Source organism: Cucumis sativus, chromosome 7, assembly GCF_000004075.3.
Source record: "Cucumis sativus cultivar 9930 chromosome 7, Cucumber_9930_V3, whole genome shotgun sequence".
Classification (NCBI taxonomy): Eukaryota; Viridiplantae; Streptophyta; class Magnoliopsida; order Cucurbitales; family Cucurbitaceae; genus Cucumis; species Cucumis sativus.
Genome location: NC_026661.2, coordinates 16,026,514 through 16,050,980, shown reverse-complemented (window position 1 = coordinate 16,050,980; position 24,467 = coordinate 16,026,514). Strand labels below are relative to the sequence as shown.

Genomic DNA, 24,467 nt, shown 5'->3' with positions numbered 1-24,467 from the left:
TTATAAAAAATAATCCCTTAAATTAGCCCTCCTTTTTTTTTTTTTTTTTGGCTTTTTTATCTTACGATTTGGTGCTATACAACTTTGCACCTTAGGGACAGACTTGCTTCTAGAGATTTTACAGTGGAAAGTTGTAAGAAAAGTAGAAACTTTCCTCTCTCATCCCACAAAATTAGAAGAAAAAAAAAACAACAATATTAAAATATAAAACAGATTGGAAAAGAAAAAAAAAAAGAAAAAGAAAAGACAAAGTAATTTTTTCTCTCCTTAATTAGACCTAAGAAATGGGATAAATTGGGAATTTTTTTGCCTTTTAATCAATGCTTGAAAATTTAATCTCTTATATTTACAACAGCAGCGCCTTTGTATATGGTGTTGAAGGAAGAGATCAGAGTTCAATTTTCATTTGATCTGAGCCTGCATAATCACAAAATTCCACTTTCAATTTTCAAAATTAAATATATGTAAAATTATTGTTGTTGTTATTATTATGATTATTAATTATTACAATGTATGATGATTACCTAAGTTGAAGTTGTGAGATTGTAATGATATTTCTTGAGTCTGATTTTGGACGAACCCCATTTGAACAATGCTTTGAAGTTCATCTTCTCCGAAATTTGGATACTGTGTCATACATAGAACAAAAAAAATTAATATAGTCGTCGAGTAATTAGCGACTGGTAATGATCCTGATTGTTTTAGGAAAGGTTGGATAGTAAAAGGAATTACCTGAGAGGGATTTTGAAGGAAGGAATTGAGAGGAGGGAGTTGAATAGGAAGATTTTGGCATAAAACAGAGTCAATAGGGTCCACAGAGCAATGAGAGGTGGTTGGAAGAGAGGAATTTTGGTGCCCATAAAAGCTTGAAGTTGAGGAATCTATAGGGGAAATTTGAGGATGTGTCAAACTTGTTCCTGATTGGTACATCTGTCTCAACCCCCCAAAAAATATATAATTTTTGTTAAAGCAAGCAAAAAAATAAAGATAATGATAATAAAGTGAATTGGAAGTTTAAAGAGTAAAGAAAGAAAAAGTGAAGGGAAAAGAAAATTCCTTTTTCTTTTTTTTTTTTCTTTTTTTTTTAATGTTTATATTTTAGTTAAAATATATTTTTTTCCTCCATATACTTTCAATTGTCTAATTATTGTTTATTTAAAAAGATTTTGATACATATGGAGTAAAATTGGATAATTGGGAGGACAGAGATTAAAATTAAAAAGAAGAAAAGAAATGGTAATTTTAATTTGTAATAATGTGTATGTTTGTTGATATTTGGTTTAGGTTTGGGTTCGAGAGAGAAGAAAAGTGGGAGAAAGAATTACTTGTTTAGAAGAGATAAGAGAATCCACGTTGAAATCCACCCTGGTTGTATTCACAGAAGCCAACTTCATGGAAAGAAACTGAAACCCACCCAACATTCAAAATCATTCATTTATAAACTTGTAATTATGTCCCTATAAAGTTTTCAAGTGGCCCATTTTAATTACCTCAACTTGGTGTTGTAATGACTGCACATAGTTGATTATCTCATCCAACATCAAAGCTTTTCCAGTTACCTATTTTTAGTTCTTCTTCAATCAAATTTATATATGTATATATAAAAGTAACAATTAACAATTTTGTGTGTGTGTGTGTTCTTGACCAACCTTGTTGCAACCTGGTACAAGATCTTGAAGAAGCTTCATTCTTTCACTGATTTTCTCTCTTCTAACCTTCAAATTCACAAAACGGGAATTTTTATTTTACATATTAAACATTATCAATCATCAGAATGATCTTCAATTTTGTAATTAATTAGTTTCATACTCACTCTTTCAGCAAGACTATGGCTATCTGTAGCTTGCCCTCTTCTTGCTCTAACATGAATGTAATCTTTAGGAGCTTCAGGAGGTTTTGAATTCGCCTTTGTTTGTCTCTCTTCCGCTGAATTTTCATCGTTTTTCTTCAAATCCTCTTCCGTTTTCACGTTTTCCTTTCTTTCCACTGTCTTCAACTTCTTCGGACTTTCTTTTTCGGGAGTAGCTTCAACCACCTGCAACAATGGCAGAACAACAAGGAAATTCAATTTTCAGGGAATGATTTCACAATTTCAGATGTAGAAGAAAGAGAGATGAGATGTTGGAATCTTACCGGTTCTTTGAGTTTAGCCTTCGTAATTGCTTTTCTCTTCCGTGGATTCGTAATCGTTTTGTCTTGATTCGAGAGAGACGATTCATCTTCTTGCGATGAGGAATTGTTCTTGTGTTCTTGCAAATTCATTTCAGATCCAAGTGCTTTAAGCGATGGACTGCTCGAAACTCGGCTCAATTTCTCATTACCGATGGAGAGATGAGATCTATAATTACCGAATTCGTTCGTCAACTGGCGGCCATTGAAACTCCTACTTCCAAAACACGAAAACCTAGCAGCTCGTTCAGCAAATCCAGGATCGGACGAAAATTCGGCCACACTCGAAGAAGAAGGAGGCAATGCGGCGGCGGCAGTAGAATTACTCAATTCCAAGATCCTCCTCTCAGAATTTCCACCTAATTTACCGATCAGTTCTCTGATCGCGAAGCTCTCATTGGTTATGTTAGAATTCGAGGCCGCTGGAGAAGAAACCATGGAACTCAAAGCAGAATCAAATTGAAAGCTCTGATCGGAAACCGGATTGAGAAAACAATCCGGTGGCGATTGGTGAGAGGAAGAAGAACAGTGAGTAAGGTCAGGAAGTTGAGTTGGAAGATCCATGGGGGATGAAAATTGTTGGTGCCAAGTAGCAATGGAAGGATTGGAATCAAAATGCATAAGAGATTGAGAGATTCCAGTAGGATTGAGGAAGAATTGGTTGTCCATCAACAGATTTAGATGTTGAAAAATTGCTTCACCCAAATGAGGAAATGGGAATTTGGGTAAAAGTGAATGAAAAGCAAAGTTGAATAAAGAAAGACAGAGAGAATGGGGAGTGGGGAGGAGGAAGGGGAAGGATTGAGAGAGTGAGAAGACGATAATAAATAGAGAAATGAAAAAAAAAAAAAAAAGGATTGTTTTCTTTTGTTTGACTTTTTTTTTTTTTTTAAATTTATCTAAACAAGTAATATTTCATTATTATAATATTTCTATCATCTTTATATCGACATCTTAATTTTACCGTTTTCTTTTCTCTTGTTTTTCTAAATTGGTTTCACCTCACCCTTATCAAATTTCCTCGTCGCGGTTTTGTAGGAATTAAGATTACTTGTCTTTCTAATTCGTTTAATGAGTTGAAACATGATTTAATATTGTTGTTAGTTCTTCTATCTCCAAAAGTTTACAGCTCCTCAGTCTCATAACTTATATCAAACCATTTGATTTTATAAATGAAACTTGATAAGTAAGTTAGCATATGTATTACTCAATCATAATTGGCATATATTCTTTACCTTCGAGTCAAATGCTCAAATGTATACCTCCCACTAGTTGTACTAAAAAAATATAAGGGTAGAGGTTAAATTTGATTGAATATTTTAGAAATAGGTTTTTTTTATTCTCCACTCATCAACTAGTCTAAGTCGTTACATTATACACCTTACAAAAGTTAATTTGTTGTCCAAAGTTTCAAATGTCTGGATAGGGAGATAAGAAATGAATAAATATTTTAACTCTTAACTAATAATAATAATAATAATAAATATTGTATTTTGTAATTTTTGTTTGAAGAAAAGTGTTTCCGCGGAAGACGGAGGAGGGAGATTTTGGCGGGCCTCGAACGCCAAACCTCTTTGTTAATACGTCCATGTCCATCCCCCTTTTTCTTCTTACAACTTCTCAATACTAAATATATTCTTCCTCCAACTTCTCTCATTTCCTAACTTATTCTACTTCTTTTTTAAACATCTTAATTAAAACTGTTCTATTCTACCTTTCTTTTGGCTCTATTTTTTCAACTTACTTTCTCTTCATCCAACTCCTTTTACCAAAACCCTTGTATTTGTTTTTAGTATAATGAGAGAAAAAAAAAATCAAAATGAACGAAGGATCCATTCAATTTGAATGGTATTTAACTATCTTCATTACTCATGTTTATTAATATGGAAGTTATTGGATATATGAATATATATATATATAATAGAAAGAGTTAATATTAGTATTTTTGAAAAGGTTAAAAATAGAAAAGAGAGGAAGTTAGTAGTTTAGTAGTTAGGGAGAGTGAGGGAGATGATTAATTTTGTATTATTATTATTATTTAGTAGTGTAATAATTAAGCATATTAAAATGTTCAAATATTGGTAGAGTAGTTATTATCTCTAGGTAGTGGAGCAGCTAGGGTGGAATGGGGCTATATGGTCCCTCTAAACTCTTAATTATTATTATTATTTTTCTTTCACAAAACCTTTAATTCTTAATTAATTCATTCATTCATTTTTATATATATTCCTAGTATTGTTCTTCATAATTAAACTTTTGACCCTTATCAAAAACATCTTACATCTTCTTTTCTTTTCTTTTCTTTTTTTTTCACAACATATTTTTGTTCACATCTACTTTTTGTTAGTATTACAACTTTTGTTTCATTTTATTTTGGAAAAACCATCTTTTTTTTTTTTTTGTTTCACATTATTTGTTATCCACTTCTTTTTGAAATTCAAGGTTGAATGAATGTGTTTGCTTGTTTATTATTAATTTTAATTAATTATTAAATATAAATATGTTATTTAGAGTCAATTAAATTCAACTACTATCTTTACTATTTATATCATTTAGTTATGTTTAATATAAATGTGTTCAATTATTTTTTATTTTAATTCAATAAATAATTAACTAATATAACCATAAACTAAATAATGGTTTAAATAACACAAAACTCGTAACTTAATTTAAAACATATATTTAAGTTGAAACATTAACAATCACACCTATAATTATTTCAATCATTCAAATATTTTAAACGTTTAACAATTATATCGGTAAAATTAATACGTGTACTCGAAATGGACTCTTAGTTTTAAAATTTTAGATATTATAAAAATTGATTGTGTATCATTACCTACATGATCGTGTGTCGTGATCATTTAGAAGAAGAATTACATGCATGTGTGTGATCGATTAATCGCGTGTTGACTGTGACATTTTTTATATTTTTTATTCTAGGCTTATGGGCTTCTTTCTTTTTTCTGAATTGTTCCATACAGTGTAAATCTTTTATCGATTTGTTGCACAAAAATTTATGTACTATACAATTTTTATTGAAAAGTATTTGACAATTTTTTTCTAAAATAAAAACGATGATTTGAATATTTTATTACGTTTTTCATCTCTTTCTCCCTCCTCCATCCATAGATTTGATTACATTTTTCATTTTTTTAAAAAAAAAAATATAACAAAGCGACAAAATATTTACTCCGTATTGAACAATTTTAAAAACGAAAAAAGTCTACAAGCCCACAATTAAAATTTTTTGTCAACACGCATAATATATTTAATAGTTTAGATTTGGGTAGATCCTTTGGTCCAAATCTAAACAATCGTGCACCAATATATCCCAATGATTTTTTAAAGATTATTTGTTACATGATAGTTTAGATTTTAGTACCCAAATCTACGTACCAATGTTCCAACGATTTTTATATTTAATTTGTTATATATTTGATTGTATATCAATATCTCAATGATTTTTGTTCAAGATCGTGTACCAATATCTATCTTAAAAATTTGTAGAAGAAGAAGAGATGAAAGACGATGGAAAGGAAAAGAAAAATTGTAAAGGAGGAAGAGAAGAAAGAGATGGAAAAGAAGGCAAACTAGGAATATATAAAAAAAAATGGTCGGCTTCATGAGCTTTTTTGTTATTGACGATTTTTTTTTGTTTCATGTATTAGCTTTTCATTACACATAGTTATTGTCTACATATGTACTCTCATGACATTGTACTTGTGTAATAATTGCTTATATATCGACACTTCTTGAGCGTCATTATTTTTCAGATCACAACACGAGTTTTTTGTCATGTAATTACTTATTTCTACATTTTTTTCTGCTGTAAAAAAATCGAAGTCCGGATTTGCAGGAGACATCATTACCCATATATGTTTAGAAAGATCTATACATTGACAATGAAAATTTAAATTACATTATCTCTAGTAAAGATCTATAAATGGTAATACAATAAAATACATGTGACACATATTATTCACCTAAAACTGTGAAAACTAATGCATAAATCGACATGTTTTTATGGTCCACTGATTCTTTGAAAAGCTGCAAAATCACAAAAAATGAGCTTTTATTAACATTTAATAAGTATATGCTAAGCAGACTTAATCTTCTCAATAAGCACACAAAATGCCTCAAGAACACATAAAACTTAATGGAAAGCATAAACCTCTCAACAAGAATACTAATATAAAAGACATAAAAAATTATCAAACTTACCTTTTTCCAAGAATATTTCAACATGAATTCTAAAACACACACGTCTAAACATCATACGACATAACTTTTATATGTTTACCATAACTACAGGATAGTCAGAACACTACAACACATAATCTAATTCAACTCATGCAAACCAAAATTTCTTAATAGACATTTGATAAATGTTATCTTCATCGAAAGATATGAGGGCTTGTGTTTCATCATTCTCGATCATACTTAAATATTGTCACCTCAAAGAACCAACAAAACATAAGAATTATAAGAAAAACTTACGGGGATGGACCTTAGAGACCATCAGGGAAAAAAGAACAACTCTTGGACTTAGCTCATTGGTCTAGTACTTAACACTTAGCTCTAAACCTTAGCTTCTAGGCCATAAACATAAAAGAATACCAGCGAAATAAAAATAACTTCCTCTCTATCTTTTTTAACTTAACACTTTACACAGAGCTCAAATTATAAATACAACCATTTTCTTTCTTGCATGGAAAATAAAACAAAGATTGATCTACACATCCTTCTTCTTCCACCAAGGTGTTGCTTCTTCGTGTCGAGGTGTTTTGGAGTATAAGACTCATTTTCTTTCTTTGCCGTCAAACGCTGCTTCTTGAGACAGGGTACTTAGAGGTGTAAAGGCTTCACTTCATCTTTCACCTAGATCGTCCAACCATCCATTTTTGCAGACAGCGTTTAGGGCTTCCTTTTCTGACTTAGCTCTTCGGTTTTCTAGCTCTCTGAGCTTCGTCTTACCAGTCTTGGTGTTGCACTCGTCTTCTTTATGAGCTAGGCCATCTACGTTAAGGACGGTGAACTTGCCAACCAACTCCTTGAATGCGAGGTGTAGTGACAACTCTCACGCCGCATAGGCTTACATAAAAAATGTCTCCCCTCTTCAACTTGCCTTTCACGCTTAAGAACTATCCTTTACTTGGCTTCAATGTTTGACAACCTAAAGAGGGAAAAACTTAAAACGTAAGTCAAAAGGACTTAGTGAGTGATAGGTTTGAGAAAAATTATTTGGGGAATACAACAAGTTCAGATAATAACAAGCTCATATCACAAACACAAGATCCTCACATCGGATTAAAACACAAACAAACCATCATCACAAGCACAAATAAGCTTCACAAGCTTTAAGTCATCACACACTCCAAACTCATCACCAGGATCTGGGATTCTCTCCTCGCTTGGGCTTGGATTCACATTCAACCAGCGTCACACAAGTTACCTGAGATTTTCACTAGCGTCTTGTGATAGATCATACCACACCACAAAGCACAAACTACACAATTAGTAAAAATGGAGTATTAGCTCACTGCTTACTCCTCACACAGATTATCCCAAAAATAAAAAAGTCATGCAATAAGCATAAACACAGGGTTACGAAAGAATACTTGTAACACAATATTTATAAAACATTTCTTTTTAGATGAATATCATAAATACAAACATTTTCGTGATAAATAATCATTCATTCGTAAACAAATACTCATTTTACTTTATGAAGAATCACTTGCAAACATTTATTCACTTATAAGAATCACTCACAAAAATACTTAATCTAAACTCCTTCCTTATTGGCGTTCGACTTTCTCTTATTGTCTAGCGGTTCTCACGACCAACTATTCAGCACTCAGACTTTCCCTTTGTCATTTTCATCCAAAAATCTAACGTCTCCAAAACTCCTTTTTCCTTTAACCTTGGCTCTATTTATAATGGCCTTTTACATCTGAGGGTCATTTAAACGCTTTACACGTGTCACCTTACCAATTCACCCCACCATGCAGCCAACCCAAACTTGGCATGTAGGCTAAAATGTCAGCAACGATTGGATGTTTCATTGAGACACCAACCTTATATCGTTGGAAAGTCAAACTCTTTAATCGACTGACTTTCTCTATCTTCTTGAAAAGCAATAGACATTTACTTCCCTCAGAGGGTCGTTTAATCACTTCAACGGGATGCCTACCTCCTCGCCACACTCGCTTAGGCATAGGTACTTCTCCATATATTACTATGTTAAATGCCTAGCTCTTGACATCCAATGACATGCTTCTTCCTCGTCGACTATTCTTATCGCGTCGCTTACCTTAATGCGATAGAACTTAGCATTTCTCTTTGCGTCGCCTTTTCTTCTCTTGAATCCTTCCTTACAGAATGTTCTATACTTACACTTATCTGAAATAACTTCTAAGCAAAGCTCTTCTTCAACAGGACTCCCTTTTTCTGGATTAGGGCCTCACACATTAAGTCTAACTGAATTTAAAGAACTTAACAACTTAGAATGACGTAAAATGTATGTATGTTACATTAAGACATGAACCACACATTTTGTTACTTCGGTAGGGAGTGGGGGGTGGGGTTGTATTTGCTGTAAAATCATCCATTCCTACTTCATACTTGTTGAAGTCATACCTATCGACAACCATTAGTTGTGGATTCAACACAACAAAAGAATCTTCCTTCCAAAATTTTCTATAGTTGAATGTTGAAATTTTAATAGGTCAATACAAGTATAGCGGTAGAAATGTGAATTGAATAGAACTTCCTATTAAAAAGATACCTCACCATTTACTAAGTACTCGAGTTGCTCCAAATTGATAAAGATATGTATCCACGCATGTGTCATGTGATTAAGTAGAAAACAAAGATGAAATAGACATAAAACAGTTTACAAAAAAACTATCGGACACTACACAAAGTACACATGCATTTCGACAAATTCAGTCCACTCAAATCTTTAAACATTTATATCATCTTATGTATACGTGGAAGGAGCTCATTCCATCTATTCATAAATAACTACGTAATAGTACACAACAATTGCAATTTACATAAGGAATTCAAAAGCGTAACCAAATACGTACTACGTCTGCAATTGTTTTATGTAATAAAGCCTTAATATCCAACATGAACCGAATAAAAAACTTAAGGGGAAAAAGTTGTTTTTCCTTAATATTATTCTATTTAATGGATGATGAATTATTTTATTTAATGGATGATAAATTATTTTATTAAGGGGAAAAAATAAGTTAATGTGGTATTTCCAAGAAAGTGAGATTTTGGTTTTTTGAAAAAGAAAAATGGGGAGAAATTGTATTATAATTAGAAACAAAAGAGGCAAAATGTGGAACCGACCAAAGCCGAGTGGGAAATAAATGCAATGATTGACTCAATTCAAACAACTTACATAATATTCAAATTAAATAGAATTTTTCTAATACATACATACATATATATATATATGTAATATAATTAGAAAAAAAGAAAAAAAAATTGAGAATTTCAAAACCAACTGCCCAATGGGTTGTGTTGGAACCAAACAAATGTGTTGACTTTCAATGATTGCTAAATATTCAAATAAAAAGTGTTGGAAATTTATATTAATTAACACTTTGTAATTAGAGCGACCGAATTTTGAAGAAAGCAAATTACGAAGCACGAGGTGTATATGTATTTTCTTTTTTAATCAACTCTTTACTTTTTCATTTAGGTTAGACTAGTTAATTAGAGGTCAATTAATCAATTTGTTTCCTACTTACATAAATTATTCACTTTCTTCATCAACTTTAATTTGGTTTTAATAATAATTTCTTCCATATTTATATTTAATATCCTTTCTAGACAATCACTCCAACCATTTTTTTTTAAATGAATGTACAATTTGACCAATCGTATATTCTTGACGAGTGAAGTTTTTATTTAACATTAAAGTAGATGCACCCATCAAAATTCTCTTCCATGATGTAATGTTCTATGAAAGATTTTTGAATGTGATGGAATGAGATGCTGGAAAAGTTTTGTGGATTGCATAAACAAACTAAGAGGTCTAGACCATCATTTTCTTCCTCATTAAATGCACAGATGCACTCAAATCTATTAATTTGTGTGATGAGGTTTACAAAAGATTGTCAAAGTTTGAACTATAGCTAATAAGTTAAAAACTTTTCATTGTAAAAAAAAAAAAAAAGTTCAACTATTTTGGAACCTGTTGTTCCTAAAAGGCAAAGTGTTTTTCTTGTTTGATAAGTTGATTTCTGATTTTGTGATCATTGTTTACGAGCATCTTCATCTATATGTATTTTGCTTTTCGTTTTCTCGTTTTTTTTTATTTATTTATTTAGGGCAACTCATGCTTTTAGGTAGACAAAATTGAAGGCTTTTAGAATGGCATCTCCAACAAGATAGAGCCAATATAATTTTCTTTTGTTTTATATTTTGAAGGAATTGAATCTTGATCATATCCAATAAACATGAAAATTTATTGAGGAGTTTGACTCATGATCATCATTGAAATTTGACAACTTCTACAACCAAAACCCTTTTTGCTCGTATGATGCTGGATCACTTATTGTTCAAAAAGTCATTGAAAGGCAGTTCATATAGACTCAACTTTCTAATGCTTTTTTAGCCATAGAAGTTGTGAACTTTGAAACTATATAGTTATAATTTTAGTGACGAATCTATGATTTCGATACAAAAAGCTATCAATTTTTTTACCATTATTACTTAATCAATTTTAACAAAAAGTAGCCTTCTCAAAGAACGAAAAAAAAATAATTTTAGATTTACTGAAAATATTATAGATTAAAATATATGCGATTCAATTAGATAGATACATTTTCTCATCTCCATTGCTAATAAAGAGGTAGATTAAATAGATTTGGAAAATTTGGAGTAATTTAGATTATGTTTAATTTATGTTTATATGTCATTCTTTTTTTCTTGTTTTACATTTAATTTAAATATGTTTGGTATAAACATTGTCTTCAACCTCATGAGTATCATTCAGTCTCAAAAAATGAATAGAGTAATCCAGATGATCCTTCCATACAAATATTGAATCTCCATTGAATAAACAATCTTTAAGAGTCTCTAAGCTAAATGGTACATGGGATAGATATGAAACCAATCATAAAAAATTCAATGATGAAAATACATTGACTAACATTAGCCTATTGTCATACTCTACAACTATTTCTCTCACACTAGCTACACCTTATCGCAACATCATTACAAGTAAAAACACATTGCATACAACTACTTTGAAAATTTTGAGAAAGTCATAGTTAAAGCCACGATTATTGGTAATGAATATGCACATTATGAGATTAGAACACACATATTTGACAAAAAAAAAAAAAATTAAGGGTTGCTTGCACTCATAAAATAAACTTAGCGTCTCAATTTCACAAAATATTTATGTCATACTAAAGTTTTTAGACCGAAAAGCTCCATTAAAGATTATTAGTATTTTTTTTTAGGGTAAACAGGAAACCAATCAATATACTTGTAGGCTAGTTTTTGGTACAAAAAATCATATATTAGTTATGGGTTTGAGTTGAAATTGAAAGTGTGTATATATATATATATGAGAGCTAGGGTAAAGCATTGAATTGTTTTGTAATATGACAGCTGAAATACAGCAAATTTACAACCAATTAATAAATTAACCTTAGGCTTCATATTTTGACCTTTGAAAGAAGACAGCTCCATTTTTCTAAATTCCTTATTGGTTTCCATTCCAAAAAATAAACAAATATGCTTTGAAAATCCCTCTCTTTTTCTCAACAAGAAACGTGTTGCTTCCTCCACCTATATCATTTCTTCTTACTCAATTAATATATATACATTTCTTACTCTTTTAACCATGTTTTCCTTACTGATATTAAAATATCACTTTGGTTGGTATATTTTTAATTATTTAAATTCTAAACTTTATACTCTTTTAATAAATCTTTATCCAAAATTAGTTTAGGATTGATTGTTCAACAATTCTTTTTTTTTATAATATAAATTTTACCATATATTCACATACTGTCATTAAAATTTGAAACTTTTTAGAAATTTAAATATAGGTTTGTTTTATTTTTAATCCATGTACTTTCCATTCTCTGATACCCAGTCAAAGAGCGAGCAATTTCATTCTTGTTCTCTATCTTGAGGTATGCTATATTCTAACTTACTCTTTTTTGCTCCTGCACCAAAAATTATGGTGTCAGAATAGCTAGTCATATGTTGGTCTTCTGATTGAGTAAACTTCCAATCTAGACTTACCTACCTTGGGCACCAACACCTATCAAAGATTTAGTCCTCTGTTATAATACTTCAATGCAGTTGTTTCTTGTTTATTTTTTCTTCCAAAATATGACCTATGGAGATATCATTTATAAATTAAATTGAATAACGTTTATATATATATAGTATTTAATTGCATGCAAAAATTATTATCAATTTTAACAAATTTCATTAAAAAATTAAAGTTAAAGAGACTAGTTATTAAGATTTATTAAAAGTATGTGAGCGAAAATGAATAATGAAAAGTACAATAATCATATAATATAATGATATTTTAATATTACTAGTCAATAACTAGTACAAAACATATGAAATCTATTTTATTATATAAGAGTGAGATTTTTATAAATTGAATAAGATACGTGTTTTTGTATTTTCAAGTGTAATAAAATGTGAGCATGCAAATAAGTTAGTTGTATGATTTCATAATAAAAATGATTTTTTAACGTGAAAGGTGTATACATTCAGAAAATAGTATATTGGTCGATCAAATACGTTGCATCTTGTTTCTATTATATGATTTTAGAATTTAAATAATTCAATATACAAATATAACAATTAATTTAAACTAATGTTACGTGGATGCAAATCAAAATTCTCATCTAAAACATAATTCTATATTTCACCTATTAAACTATTCAAGACAATAATTTATACAGTAAAATTTCATTTTCTATTTTTTACTTAGCTCTCCCAATTGCTTTTGGTATAGTTTATAAACAAGCTTCTTCAACAGTAGAATCTCTTTATACAGATACATTTATCATTTGTACTCATAGTCAATTTCACCTCTACGCACACGAAAACCATCACCTCCATGATCTTGCTAGAAAATAAAAAACCATAATACAACACATTAATTTAATGGTTATTTTTTTCATAAAAAGAGAAAATGATTAAATAAATAAAAGTACTTGAACTTTACGTTGTTTCTCTTTTTTCTATAAACTCATGAGGCTCGAAATAAAAATGAACCAAAATAAATGAAGAATGTCAAAATTTGAATACTCCTTCCTCAAGCCATATATTAGAGGGTGAATTGTTGCATCCAAGGTAAACTCTACTCTAAAAGAACACTTAAAATTACAATTTCCTCTAAATTGCCACTCTCGTTTCCCTTTTTTCTCTTCACCTATGTTCTCATGTGAGCCTTCATCTTTGATCTTTACCATAAGAATAGAACAGTAGAACATATATAGATAAATGATTAAAGGCGTTGGTGAAGAAGACAAACATAAATGAATGAATTAAAATTTGAATTATTAATTTTGAGACCTATAATATCATTATGAAACCCTATAATATCATTATGAAACGTATAATAATGTCTTTATGATATTCTTTTTTCATTCCATTTATTCTTTTAATAATTATTAATATTAGTAATGACAAATTGTAGGTAGATTTAAAATTGCTACTAATTAAATTGTGTGAACCTTTAGGCAAAATTGAGAGATAAAATAATAAATTTAACTTAATAATTAATGGTGGAATTGAAATATAACTAAGAGGGTGGTGATATATTAAAAACGAAAAAATAAAAGGATGATTAATGGTTAGAGAGTGGTGGGTGGAGGAATGAAAAGGTTAACTAAAATTCAAATAGCAACATAATTAATATCTACTGAAAACTATAGATGATTACAAATACGAAAAATTTTAGCAATAACTACAATAATTAAATTTTAATTGAAAAATAAAGTTAAAGGGTAAATTAAAAAAGAAAAGTTTGATCTCATCCACAATTTTATATATAACTATGGATTTAAACAATTTAGATACATAAAAAAACCTTAAAAGAATTAAATTTAGTAGCTATTGAAACCACTAAAAATATTTGGCAAAATAAGAAAAAGTTAAATTATTTAATTATCTCACGTTTAAGAAATTAATAGGCTCAAGTACCATTAAAAGATAACTATGACTTTGGTTCTAAATTTTACTAATTAAAAACACCCTTTTAAGTTTAATATAAATATATTAACTCGAGTTAAATTTCATTTTTCGTATTTTTCATGTAAAAAGAAAAGAGTGTGGGTTGTAAAAAAGTTTTGAGAGTGATATTGTAATATTATTAGAGAGTATTTTGTGTGATTGTAATAATTTAGATGTACGCGAGGTTCGTATTTCTCTATGAATTGTGTTTTTTCGATTTTAAATTTTTTTTGGAGAACTATCACAAATAATGAAATAGACAATTTGTGCGCATGGAATGAGTTTTTGCTTTTAGAAATTTTTGCCATATATAGTTTGTATTTTCTTTATTATGATTGAAAAAAAATCCTTTTTCATTTCTTGTAATTAACTTCTTGTAATTTTTTATTTTTTTGTTGTTGTTTCTAATAATTTCTCAATAATTTCTTATTTTATTCATGTGTTATTTGTGGAATGTAATTTTATAATAAAGATATAAGTTTACATATCTACTTATTTAATAATTCTATAAAATTGTTGTTGAAAATATTTATAAAATATAGTAAAATTTTATATTCGATCAATTATATAAAAATTTATAGACTCCTATTAGTGTTTATCGTAACTTTTTGTAACTTCTTGATAGACATTGGGGTTATTTAAAAAAATAAAGTGTTTTTTAAAATAATGACAAATATAGGTAGTTTGTAAAAAAAAAATCAAAATAGAGTATATTAGCAAACTATTGTAGAAAATTAAGGTGGTTTTGGAAATCGAAAGAAGTCATGTATGGGGTACACAACTTCCATAAATACACGTCAATCCAGATTGACCACTTTCATCCATGTGAAACATGAGCAAATTAGTGGAAGTTGTGCACTGCTGCTATATGGTTTTCTTACAAAAAAACAAAATGACAAATTAATGTTTAATTTCTTAAAAATGTAATTCATCAAAATATATAATTAAAAAAAACTTAATATTCAAACCTTATGGTTATTATGTTTTAATTTCTTAGAAAAAAAACTAACATTTATAAGAATTAAAAATTTGATTACAAACTAAGGATGTTCTTCATCTCTCTGTGACATCATCGCTTTGTACTCGTCTACGTCGAATGCGTCCATGATCTGTGCGACAACATTGAGTTGTTGGTTCTACTCAATAATTTGTTCTATATTTTCCATGGTTTGGTCACACATTAAGTTCAAATCTTGTGAATTGTTTTCCATGGAATAAATATGTACGTCTTGAACAAAATTATTCTGAACGATTGGAAATAATATAATTAAAAAATGTGCATGCTTGTGTTAAATTTATAAAACAAATCATATTTAAAATTCTTAACATGCAATAATAGTAAGCGTCATCAAATGTGATGAAGCGTCTGGTAATTGACGAGTACTAGAAAAAGTAGTTATCTTTACAAAAATGCAAAGTAACCGGGTTAGCAAAATTTGAACCCTATCGGTTCAATATTAAAGGATCAACTCAACCCAACCCAAAAAATTTGGATTGAACCGACGGGTTGGTTTTTTTTATTATATTATTTTTAACATTTTTATATTAGTTATATAAGTGTAAGAATACAATTTTGATCATTTTTATAGTCTTTGAACTCAAAATTTCATGTTCTTTTGAAATTATAAGTTTACCATAATGTCCATTGAAAAGTTCAAAATAAAAAACAAATTAATAATCACAAAAAATAATAATGTCCATTAAAACTTAAAAATATATTAAAAAATAATAATATCCATTAAACTTAAAAATAATTATCAGAACACACGGTCGGGAAATCAACGAGTACTAGGTCAACGATATGAAAGCAAATCATATGACCCACGTAAGTCCACACCAATCTGCCATTAATTAAAACATGGATCAGGAAGCAATAATACCAGGTACACGACTCCAATCATATTTCAGCTCGTAGACATGTATCAGGTCCACGACAAGTACACAACTTCGCTCCACTAATTTTGTCAATAGTTTCGCGCCTATTCTATTTTTGTCGATATTTATTAAAAACACATTATTAAATAAATAGGAATTTTTACAAATATTAGATTTTACAAAATATTTACAATCTGTAGCAAATTCTATCACTTATAGTCATTATTGATATGTTATTGTGATAGAAGACTATAAGTGATATAATCCAAAATTTTGTTATAGTTTGTAAATATTTTAATTTATTTTGCTACTTTTAAAAATGTCCCTAAAAAAATTATAGACATTGATAAAATCTATTTTTGTAAATGTTGATAGAATCTAAAAGTTTGTTATATTTTGTAAATATTTTTTTTTGTTCATTGTGCTATATTTGAAAATGCTCCTAATATATATTTAAGATAGGAATTTTGTTTTCATTATTTTTACTAAACTTGTTAAAATGGATAGCAATTTTAGTGATATAATCAAGCGTACAACAAAGCAGCATTTTAAAAAAAATTACAAATATAACAAATTATCGTTGATAGACTTATAATTTATTGGTGATATAAATCAATATTTACCATATAGTACAAATTTGGTTATATTTATAACTTTTTAAAAATGTAATGATTATATAATACTTTGAATCTAATCTAATGGCCACATATTTGTGATTAATGATCGGTTTCACACAAGATTTCATTTTATGTGAATTCGGTCAGCTTATAAAGAGATATTAGAAGACTTTATTTATTGATAGTCGTTTTGTGGGTGATAAAATCAATGTAAGATGTCAATTAGGAATTAATTCTACTTTGGGTTAGAAGTAGGTGAATAAAAATAATTTAATTTAAAATAAGGTAGATGATTGATTTTTATTGATAAGTTTTTTGGATGATCTTATCATAAACCCAAAATGATTGTAGATACCGTATTTTGTTTTTTTTTTGTTTTTTTTATTTATTTATTATTTTTTAAAAGAATTTGAATTTAAATTTTAAATTTTAAATTTTAAATCTTAATTCTTAAATTTTAAATTTATGTTTTAAAACAAAAATAAAAATAAAAACATATTTAAAATTTAAAAGTAAAAGTTTTTTTTTTTCTTCTCCTTATTTTTCTCAACCATCCCTGTTTTTCTTGGTCACCACGTCCCACTCTCTCCCAATCTCTCACATTCTCCCACTCTTCCACCTTCTTCCCCTTCTCTCATGCACTCCACTTCACTATCTAAAAAATGAGACCTTGCCCTAAGAAGATTATTTGATAGAGAAGGGAGACACGTAAAAAAAAATTGGGAAAGGTTGAAGAGGATCAGAACATTGGGAAGAGTTGAAGGGTTGAAGAGGATCAGAACATTTTGCATTTAAGGGCAGACCTGTAAGTTCCTTTTTTATTTATGGTTGATGATACTTGCTTAATTATTTGGCACTCATTTGATGCTGTCTTAATTATTCATTTAAATCACCCATTAATTAGCTGCTGACATCTTTTAATTATTTGCATCATATTAATCATTTGACACTCATTTGATCTCTTTTAATTATTTGCATTCTTTTAATTATTTGACACCCATCTCACATTCATTGTGTGTAAATCACTTACACCTATTTCACATCCATTTGGCCATTTGATTATTTTGATTGTTGAGTTCTGCATCTCGTTAATTAATTTGGCACTCATTTGACTATTTGATTGCTATGCTAATTACTTAGTGTTTTGCATCTGGTTAATTATTTCGCATCCATTTAGCTACTTGGTTAATTAATTAATGTGTTATGGATTAATTATTTGACATCCATTTGGGTGTTATGTTAATTATTTCATTTGGTTAATTAATTAAATGATGTGTTAATTCATGTTAATTGCTTGTATCCATGTGGTATCTTAGCGTTAATAATTATCTATTTGGCATATGTGTTAGTTATGGACAAATTTAATTTTTGACACTCACTTATTCTAATTATTTGCATGATGTATTAATTAATTAATCAGCATGCATCTTGCTATAATTATTTGCTATAAACTTAATATTTTTAATGGCTTAAAATATCAAATTTTAAGGTGAATAAAAAAAATCTTTTAAAACAAAAATAAACTTCATTTTTTAATGGCTCTTATGCCACCCATAATTATCAATTCATGCTTGGGTTTTATTTTCTTTGATGTGAATTGATAAACTTGAGACATTTAAATAAAACCTAAATAAAAACTTTGTTTTGTGAACCTCTATAATTTAGTTTAAAAAATAAAATTGGATAACCATTTTAATGGTGTTGTAATGCTAACCCCTTCCCTACACACGACTCCCGAACTTAGATGTCATGAATTTATGCAGACCATTTTTTTTCTTTTTTTTTGGTGACCAATCGCACCTAATATGGTTGGTGGCGACTCTAAAACTATTTATTTATTAAAATTAAATAAACGGGGAGATTGGCCGCTCCGCGTAGCGATCACGTCGCGACAATTATAATTTTTTGTCCATCAAGATATCATTTGAGAAAACTGTGAAAATAGCAAAATAATGAAAGTACATTTGAGAAAATAGCAAACATTAAAAATAATTTGATTTTTAGCAAAATCTCATAAAATAGATATTTTTTATATTTTTTCACCCGGTTTTATTCCATGATAGAATAAATATCATGCTTATAACGAAAATCTCCTGTAAAATTAATATTACAGTGTATTTGGATATCATTCAATTTTATCTTCAAAAAAAATTAAATAAATATTTATTTTATCTATTGATCTCATATAACTAAATTATGGTAGATTCATGCCTTAAATTGATAACAAATTATCTTTTAAAATAATATATTTTACCTAAAATTATGCATTTTATATAGTAACAACTTATGTATATTCCCTATAATTATGCATATACAAATTTTTCAATAAATGGATTGACCATATTATTATATATAATAATACATATTTAATTTACACTATTTAATTCACATAATTAAATCATTAATAATGTTATTCCTTCATGGTAGGTTTCGTTGGAACGAAGATTCCAAAATTTGAATTTAAAATAATATATTCTACCTAAAGTTATGCATTTTATATAATAACAAATTCATATAGATAGTGTATCTTTCCTATTTTTAAGCATTACTTTATGAATTAAATGTTAGTATAACAGCAAGAATAAAATCAGTTTATGTAATTATCATTTTAAACGAGGGATGTTTTCCATAGATTTTATTGAATATCATTTAAAATTGATTTTAAATATTGATTTAAAACTACAAAAACACTAAAAAATATTATTCAAATGACAATATATATCCCAAAAAAGTCGTGAGAATTATATGATTTTTATTTTGAAATTATTTAATTATACCAATTTTTTTTCTTAATTTGACTTTTATTTTGGATACAAAAGTATTCGAATGAATTTGTTTTCAGTTTTGAAATTATTTCACTGCAACTGTCCTCTTTAGTGGTCGCACTTATCGTACCCCTGTTTTGGAATTCCTTCATATTTTATAATGACAATGCAACGTGTGAAGACTTTTTTTTTTAATGGTAGATGGATAGAATCTTCTCAATATATTGACTAGTGTGTGGTTGATGTATTTGTTTCATGCTCATTTTCATTTCAAGAATTTTTACAGTGCATTCAAGATAAAAAATTTCCATCCTTACATATTTATGTGTGTCACATTACTCTGTATTGGGATAGATGTAACAGTTCGAACCCCTTATTTGGATTGGTGAAGACAAGGACGTGTATTGGTTTATGTTGATTAAGTCAAAATTTCTTAACAATGATTTTGTTTTGGTGGTTGATTCTGCAAGGAAGAGAATGATTACCTTGAGAAGTTTAAATTATGAATGTATGAGGTGGAGCTTCACAGTAACGATATATATTTTTTTATTTTAGTTATTTGGAGGCAATTTTGTATGTACTATTTCTTTTTCAATTAGAGTGTAACGGGAGTTTAAGTTAGTGTGCTAAACAATTCGAATTTTTTAGTTTGGATAAGGACATTTTAGGGGTTTATTTATTTATTTATTTTTATATTTTCTGTCTTTTGCTATTCTAACAATTTAAAATTGTTTTTGCTATTTTTCTAAAGTGAAACATATAATTTGTCATTCTTCTTGATAACCCATATCATTTTTCTTGATGGACCTTTTTCATGATCTTTTTTTGTTTTTGTCCATAAGAAATCCTAGACTCATCAAAAAATAAAAAACAAATATATTAATCTTTTTCGATGATGGTCATTAAAATCAAGAAAATTCAACCCTTTACGGGCCTCGTCCATCAAGAAAATCTAACAAACTTGATGGACATTGCCAATCAACTAATATCTTATCCTTGATGTTTATTGTCTATCAAGAAATAGTTTTCTTGATGTTTGTGGATCATCAACAAAACTAACGGAACTTTGTCCATTAAGGAAATCAAGAATCCACATTTTTTATGTTTTTTCGTATTTCTTCAACAAAATAAAGGGACTTATCTTGACGTACATGGTCGCCAAGATAAACATTGTATCAATTTTTTTTTATGGTTATTTGTCATGACCATCAAGAAATCAAAATTTACGAGTGTCAAGAGACCAAATTTGTAGTAGTGAATTAATAAGTCAAATTGGAGAATTGAAAACATATTAGGAGACATAATTAATTATAAGCCCAATTGAAGAATTAGAAGTGCCCTATTAGGCATCCTGAGCTTATTACGAAACTCCAGGAAACCTATAAATAAAATCTTGGGGGTCTTATTTTATATACAAGTAAAAACAAAAAAATCGTTTTACATAGAGAAAGAGTAGCGATAGTCAAAATTCTCACTTTGTGAGATTCTAGAGGACCCGAATTCGAGGAGTCAAATTCTCAGTTGGTGTGTGGATACTGTCAGATAACGCTTGTGATTTCGCAACGTTTTGGTGATACAAACTGAAGAATCATTCTTATCAAGAATAGAGACAATATAATTTGATTTGGATAAGTTCGGCATAAATGTATGTTTATTCATGATTTAATTGTTTATGCACATTTTGTTTATGTTCTAAGGTTGGATAAAAAAATTTATGTTAATCCAGTTGCGTCTAGCGCAAGTTCGTTTTCCAACAGCAACTGCCACTACCTTATTCTGAACGAATTGGACGGCAAGGTCAATTCAAACTCCACTTATTATTTAGGATGGATGTCAACTACTTCGTGGTGAAGGAAGCTCATGTCACCTCTCATCTCAACATGTAGCTCTTTCTTATCGTACAACTAGAATGCCTTACATAGTTTGCATTGCACCACTTCTAGGAAGCTAATATCGCGTGAAAACTCAATGCAACTAATTTCTCTCGCATGTGGTCTTAACGTGTAGTTTCATAACACGATCAGGATCTCACATGAGCAGTGAAATAAGATATTTTTAAAAATCCTGTTTTTTTCAATTTATTTTTATTTAAATAATTATTTCAATTCAATATATAAAATTTGGCCACTGTTTTTAAACGGGCGTTATTGGATGGTGCTAACATCTTTCTCATACACAAACGACTCCCGAACTTAATTCTAGTTTTTCTAATACTATTTTTATTGATTTTATTTTTAAATTATTTAATTTATTTCAGTGTTGAGTTACACTGTAAAAAAATTGGTGGGGAACTCCTTTCTGTTTTTATTTTAGTCAAATTTAACATTTTTGTAGGACGTCAGTTGCTCACGTCGTCTAGAGCACACATTTGGACAACATTTATAAGACGTATATTTATCAAATGGACATAGTACTTATGCTATTAAACTCAAGTTCAAAAGTTTGATGATTCCCCTCCCCCACATTAAAATCGATATCTTTGCAAAAGAATTAAAAAGAAAAAGGTTGTATATTTTTGTGACTAAAAGATGTCATGGTTGATTCAATCTATTATGTCCACTTATCTAGGAGTTAATTTGTTACGAGTTTTCTTGACATCCAAATATTGTAAGATCAGATAAGGTATCTCGTGATATTCGTCGAGGTGCATATAAACTGACCTGAACACTTACCGATATAAAAAAAATAAAACTTGTGTATTCAACCTGAAATATATAATTAATAATGAACAAATATTTAAATGTATATTTTCTTTTATTGGATAAACATATGATTATATTTAGGTTTAGTTTAAAACTTTTTTCTAAAAACATCCTACTTATTTTATTCCTAAAACTTTTCAACACATTTCTACACCCTATAAACTTTGTATAAAAATTTAGATTTATTTAGCAAAAAGTTGATACATATATATGGGTTTGTTGATTATAATCTTTAGTTGATCAATATTTTTGAGTGTGGTGAAGTATTCAAAGCAAGATGTAATGTGGATTTTAATGTATCGAGATTTTTGTTACACAATTAAAAAATATCTTTAATTCATTTTGTTATATTTAAAAATCTTTCTTTATAGTCGTGCGCGTGATAAAAAAAAATGCTTATGTACAACAAATTTTCCAAATTTTCTTTTATTCAACAAAAGTAATCATAAATGGAGAAAATTAAAGCAGCAATAATTCCAAGAACTAATCAACCATGTTTTAACCATGTTTCATGTTGAAAACAACCATCTTAAAATATTTGTTTATTTAGGCTTATATGCTTTTTTTTTTCTTTTCATGTATGTTTCCTTTACTTTTTTTCCTTTCAATTTTATACTATAATTTTTGCTTTTACTTTTAGAAAATTGAGTTTATGTTTTTTCAATTTCTTACCCTTCACCAAATTCTAAAAATAAAAAGTAAATGTTTTAGAACTACTTTTTTTAGTTCTCACAATGTTGTTTGGCTTTTTTAAAACGTTGGTAGACAATAGTTATCAAAACAAATAAACTTAGAGAAAGATGAGGTGTTTATAGGACTTTAGTTTTCAAAAATTGAAATTTTAAAATGAGATGGTTATCCAAAAAGATATTAGGCTTTAGTATTTGGTTTGGTAGTTGAAAAATATTTGCTGAAAGTCTTATAATAAAATGGAATTATAGTGAGGAAAGTAGTGCTTAAATTATAAGCTTGATTTTTAAAACTAAAAACTAAATGGGTCACAAAATGCTGCCATAATTATTTGGTTTTTTAATTTTTAATTTTTTAATTTTATTAATTTTAAATAATGAGCTTATAAATACGAATTCTACATAGAAATTTTTATGTTTTTCCTTTGTTTTTTGTTTTTAGAATTCAACTGGGAGTGCAAGCATTTCCCTAAGAAATGTTTGAAAATCCTAAAAGTGCAGTATTTCCTGAAAAATGTGTGAAAATCATACCAAGAAAATTAAAAGAAAACAAGTACAAATTTTAAAAACTAAAAGTTAAATAGGATTAAAATCAGTGTCAAATTATGAAATCTTAGATAATGAATAATGCTTACATGTGGTGGCCGATTATTGGTTCAAAGTGGTTGTCGATTATTGGTTCAAAGTGGTACATATTTAGTTATAGGTAGCACGAGTATCCAAAGTTAAAGGACTAAAAATAAAATGGTCTAAATTTTAAATATGCATCCAAAGTCATAAGGAATATAACTCCAAAACCTAAATCAACAAGATTAAAACTTTGACCATATTTTGCACATGAATCATATTATAAATGGAATCTTGATAAAATTAACATTCAAAACTAACCTTCACACGTACTAATATTTTGTAGAAAAATAACCCAAAAAAGTAATAATATCAGGACTTATGGAATAAAGGATGCATAGACAAACAAATGAATGAAGCAATAATGAAGAAAATAAGTAGAAAGGTGCAACGAAAGCATTAATGCATGGCTTTTTAGCTCATTGAAAAAGTGGTCAAAAGAGGCCAAATTTTAGACCAAAGACTCTATACTTATTTCGGGTGCAATTCCCCCTGCATGGGCTCTTAACAATTTATTATTTGTCATATCTTTTTCCTTTTCACATTATATTTTTCCAACCAAGCTATTGTACATCCCCAATTAAAGAACTTCAATATGATATTGAATTTAAATGTTGTAGTGTATATATAGGAATGTTGGTGTAAGAAATTAAATGTGCTATATTATTTTATAATGTCCACTGACCGGCCTACATCTTTCTTCAGAAAGGAAGGAGATAGTTTTGAATATTGTGTGGTTTATATGTTAGCTTTTTTGTTTTATTATATGATAATTATAAAACA

General features: G+C 28.6%; 1 protein-coding gene across 1 annotated transcript; it reads right to left on the bottom strand.

Moving 5' to 3' along the window:
- LOC101204984 (transcription factor bHLH62) lies at positions 1–2,980 on the bottom strand. Its single transcript, XM_004150852.3, has 8 exons — positions 2,134–2,980; positions 1,814–2,035; positions 1,650–1,715; positions 1,491–1,559; positions 1,326–1,403; positions 733–930; positions 525–627; positions 1–417 (listed from the first exon to the last, which is right to left on the bottom strand). Exons 1-8 carry the CDS (start codon positions 2,836–2,838, stop codon positions 389–391), a joined length of 1,470 nt encoding a protein of 489 aa, XP_004150900.2. The 5' UTR covers positions 2,839–2,980; the 3' UTR covers positions 1–388.
- Positions 2,981–24,467: the final 21,487 nt, after the last annotated feature.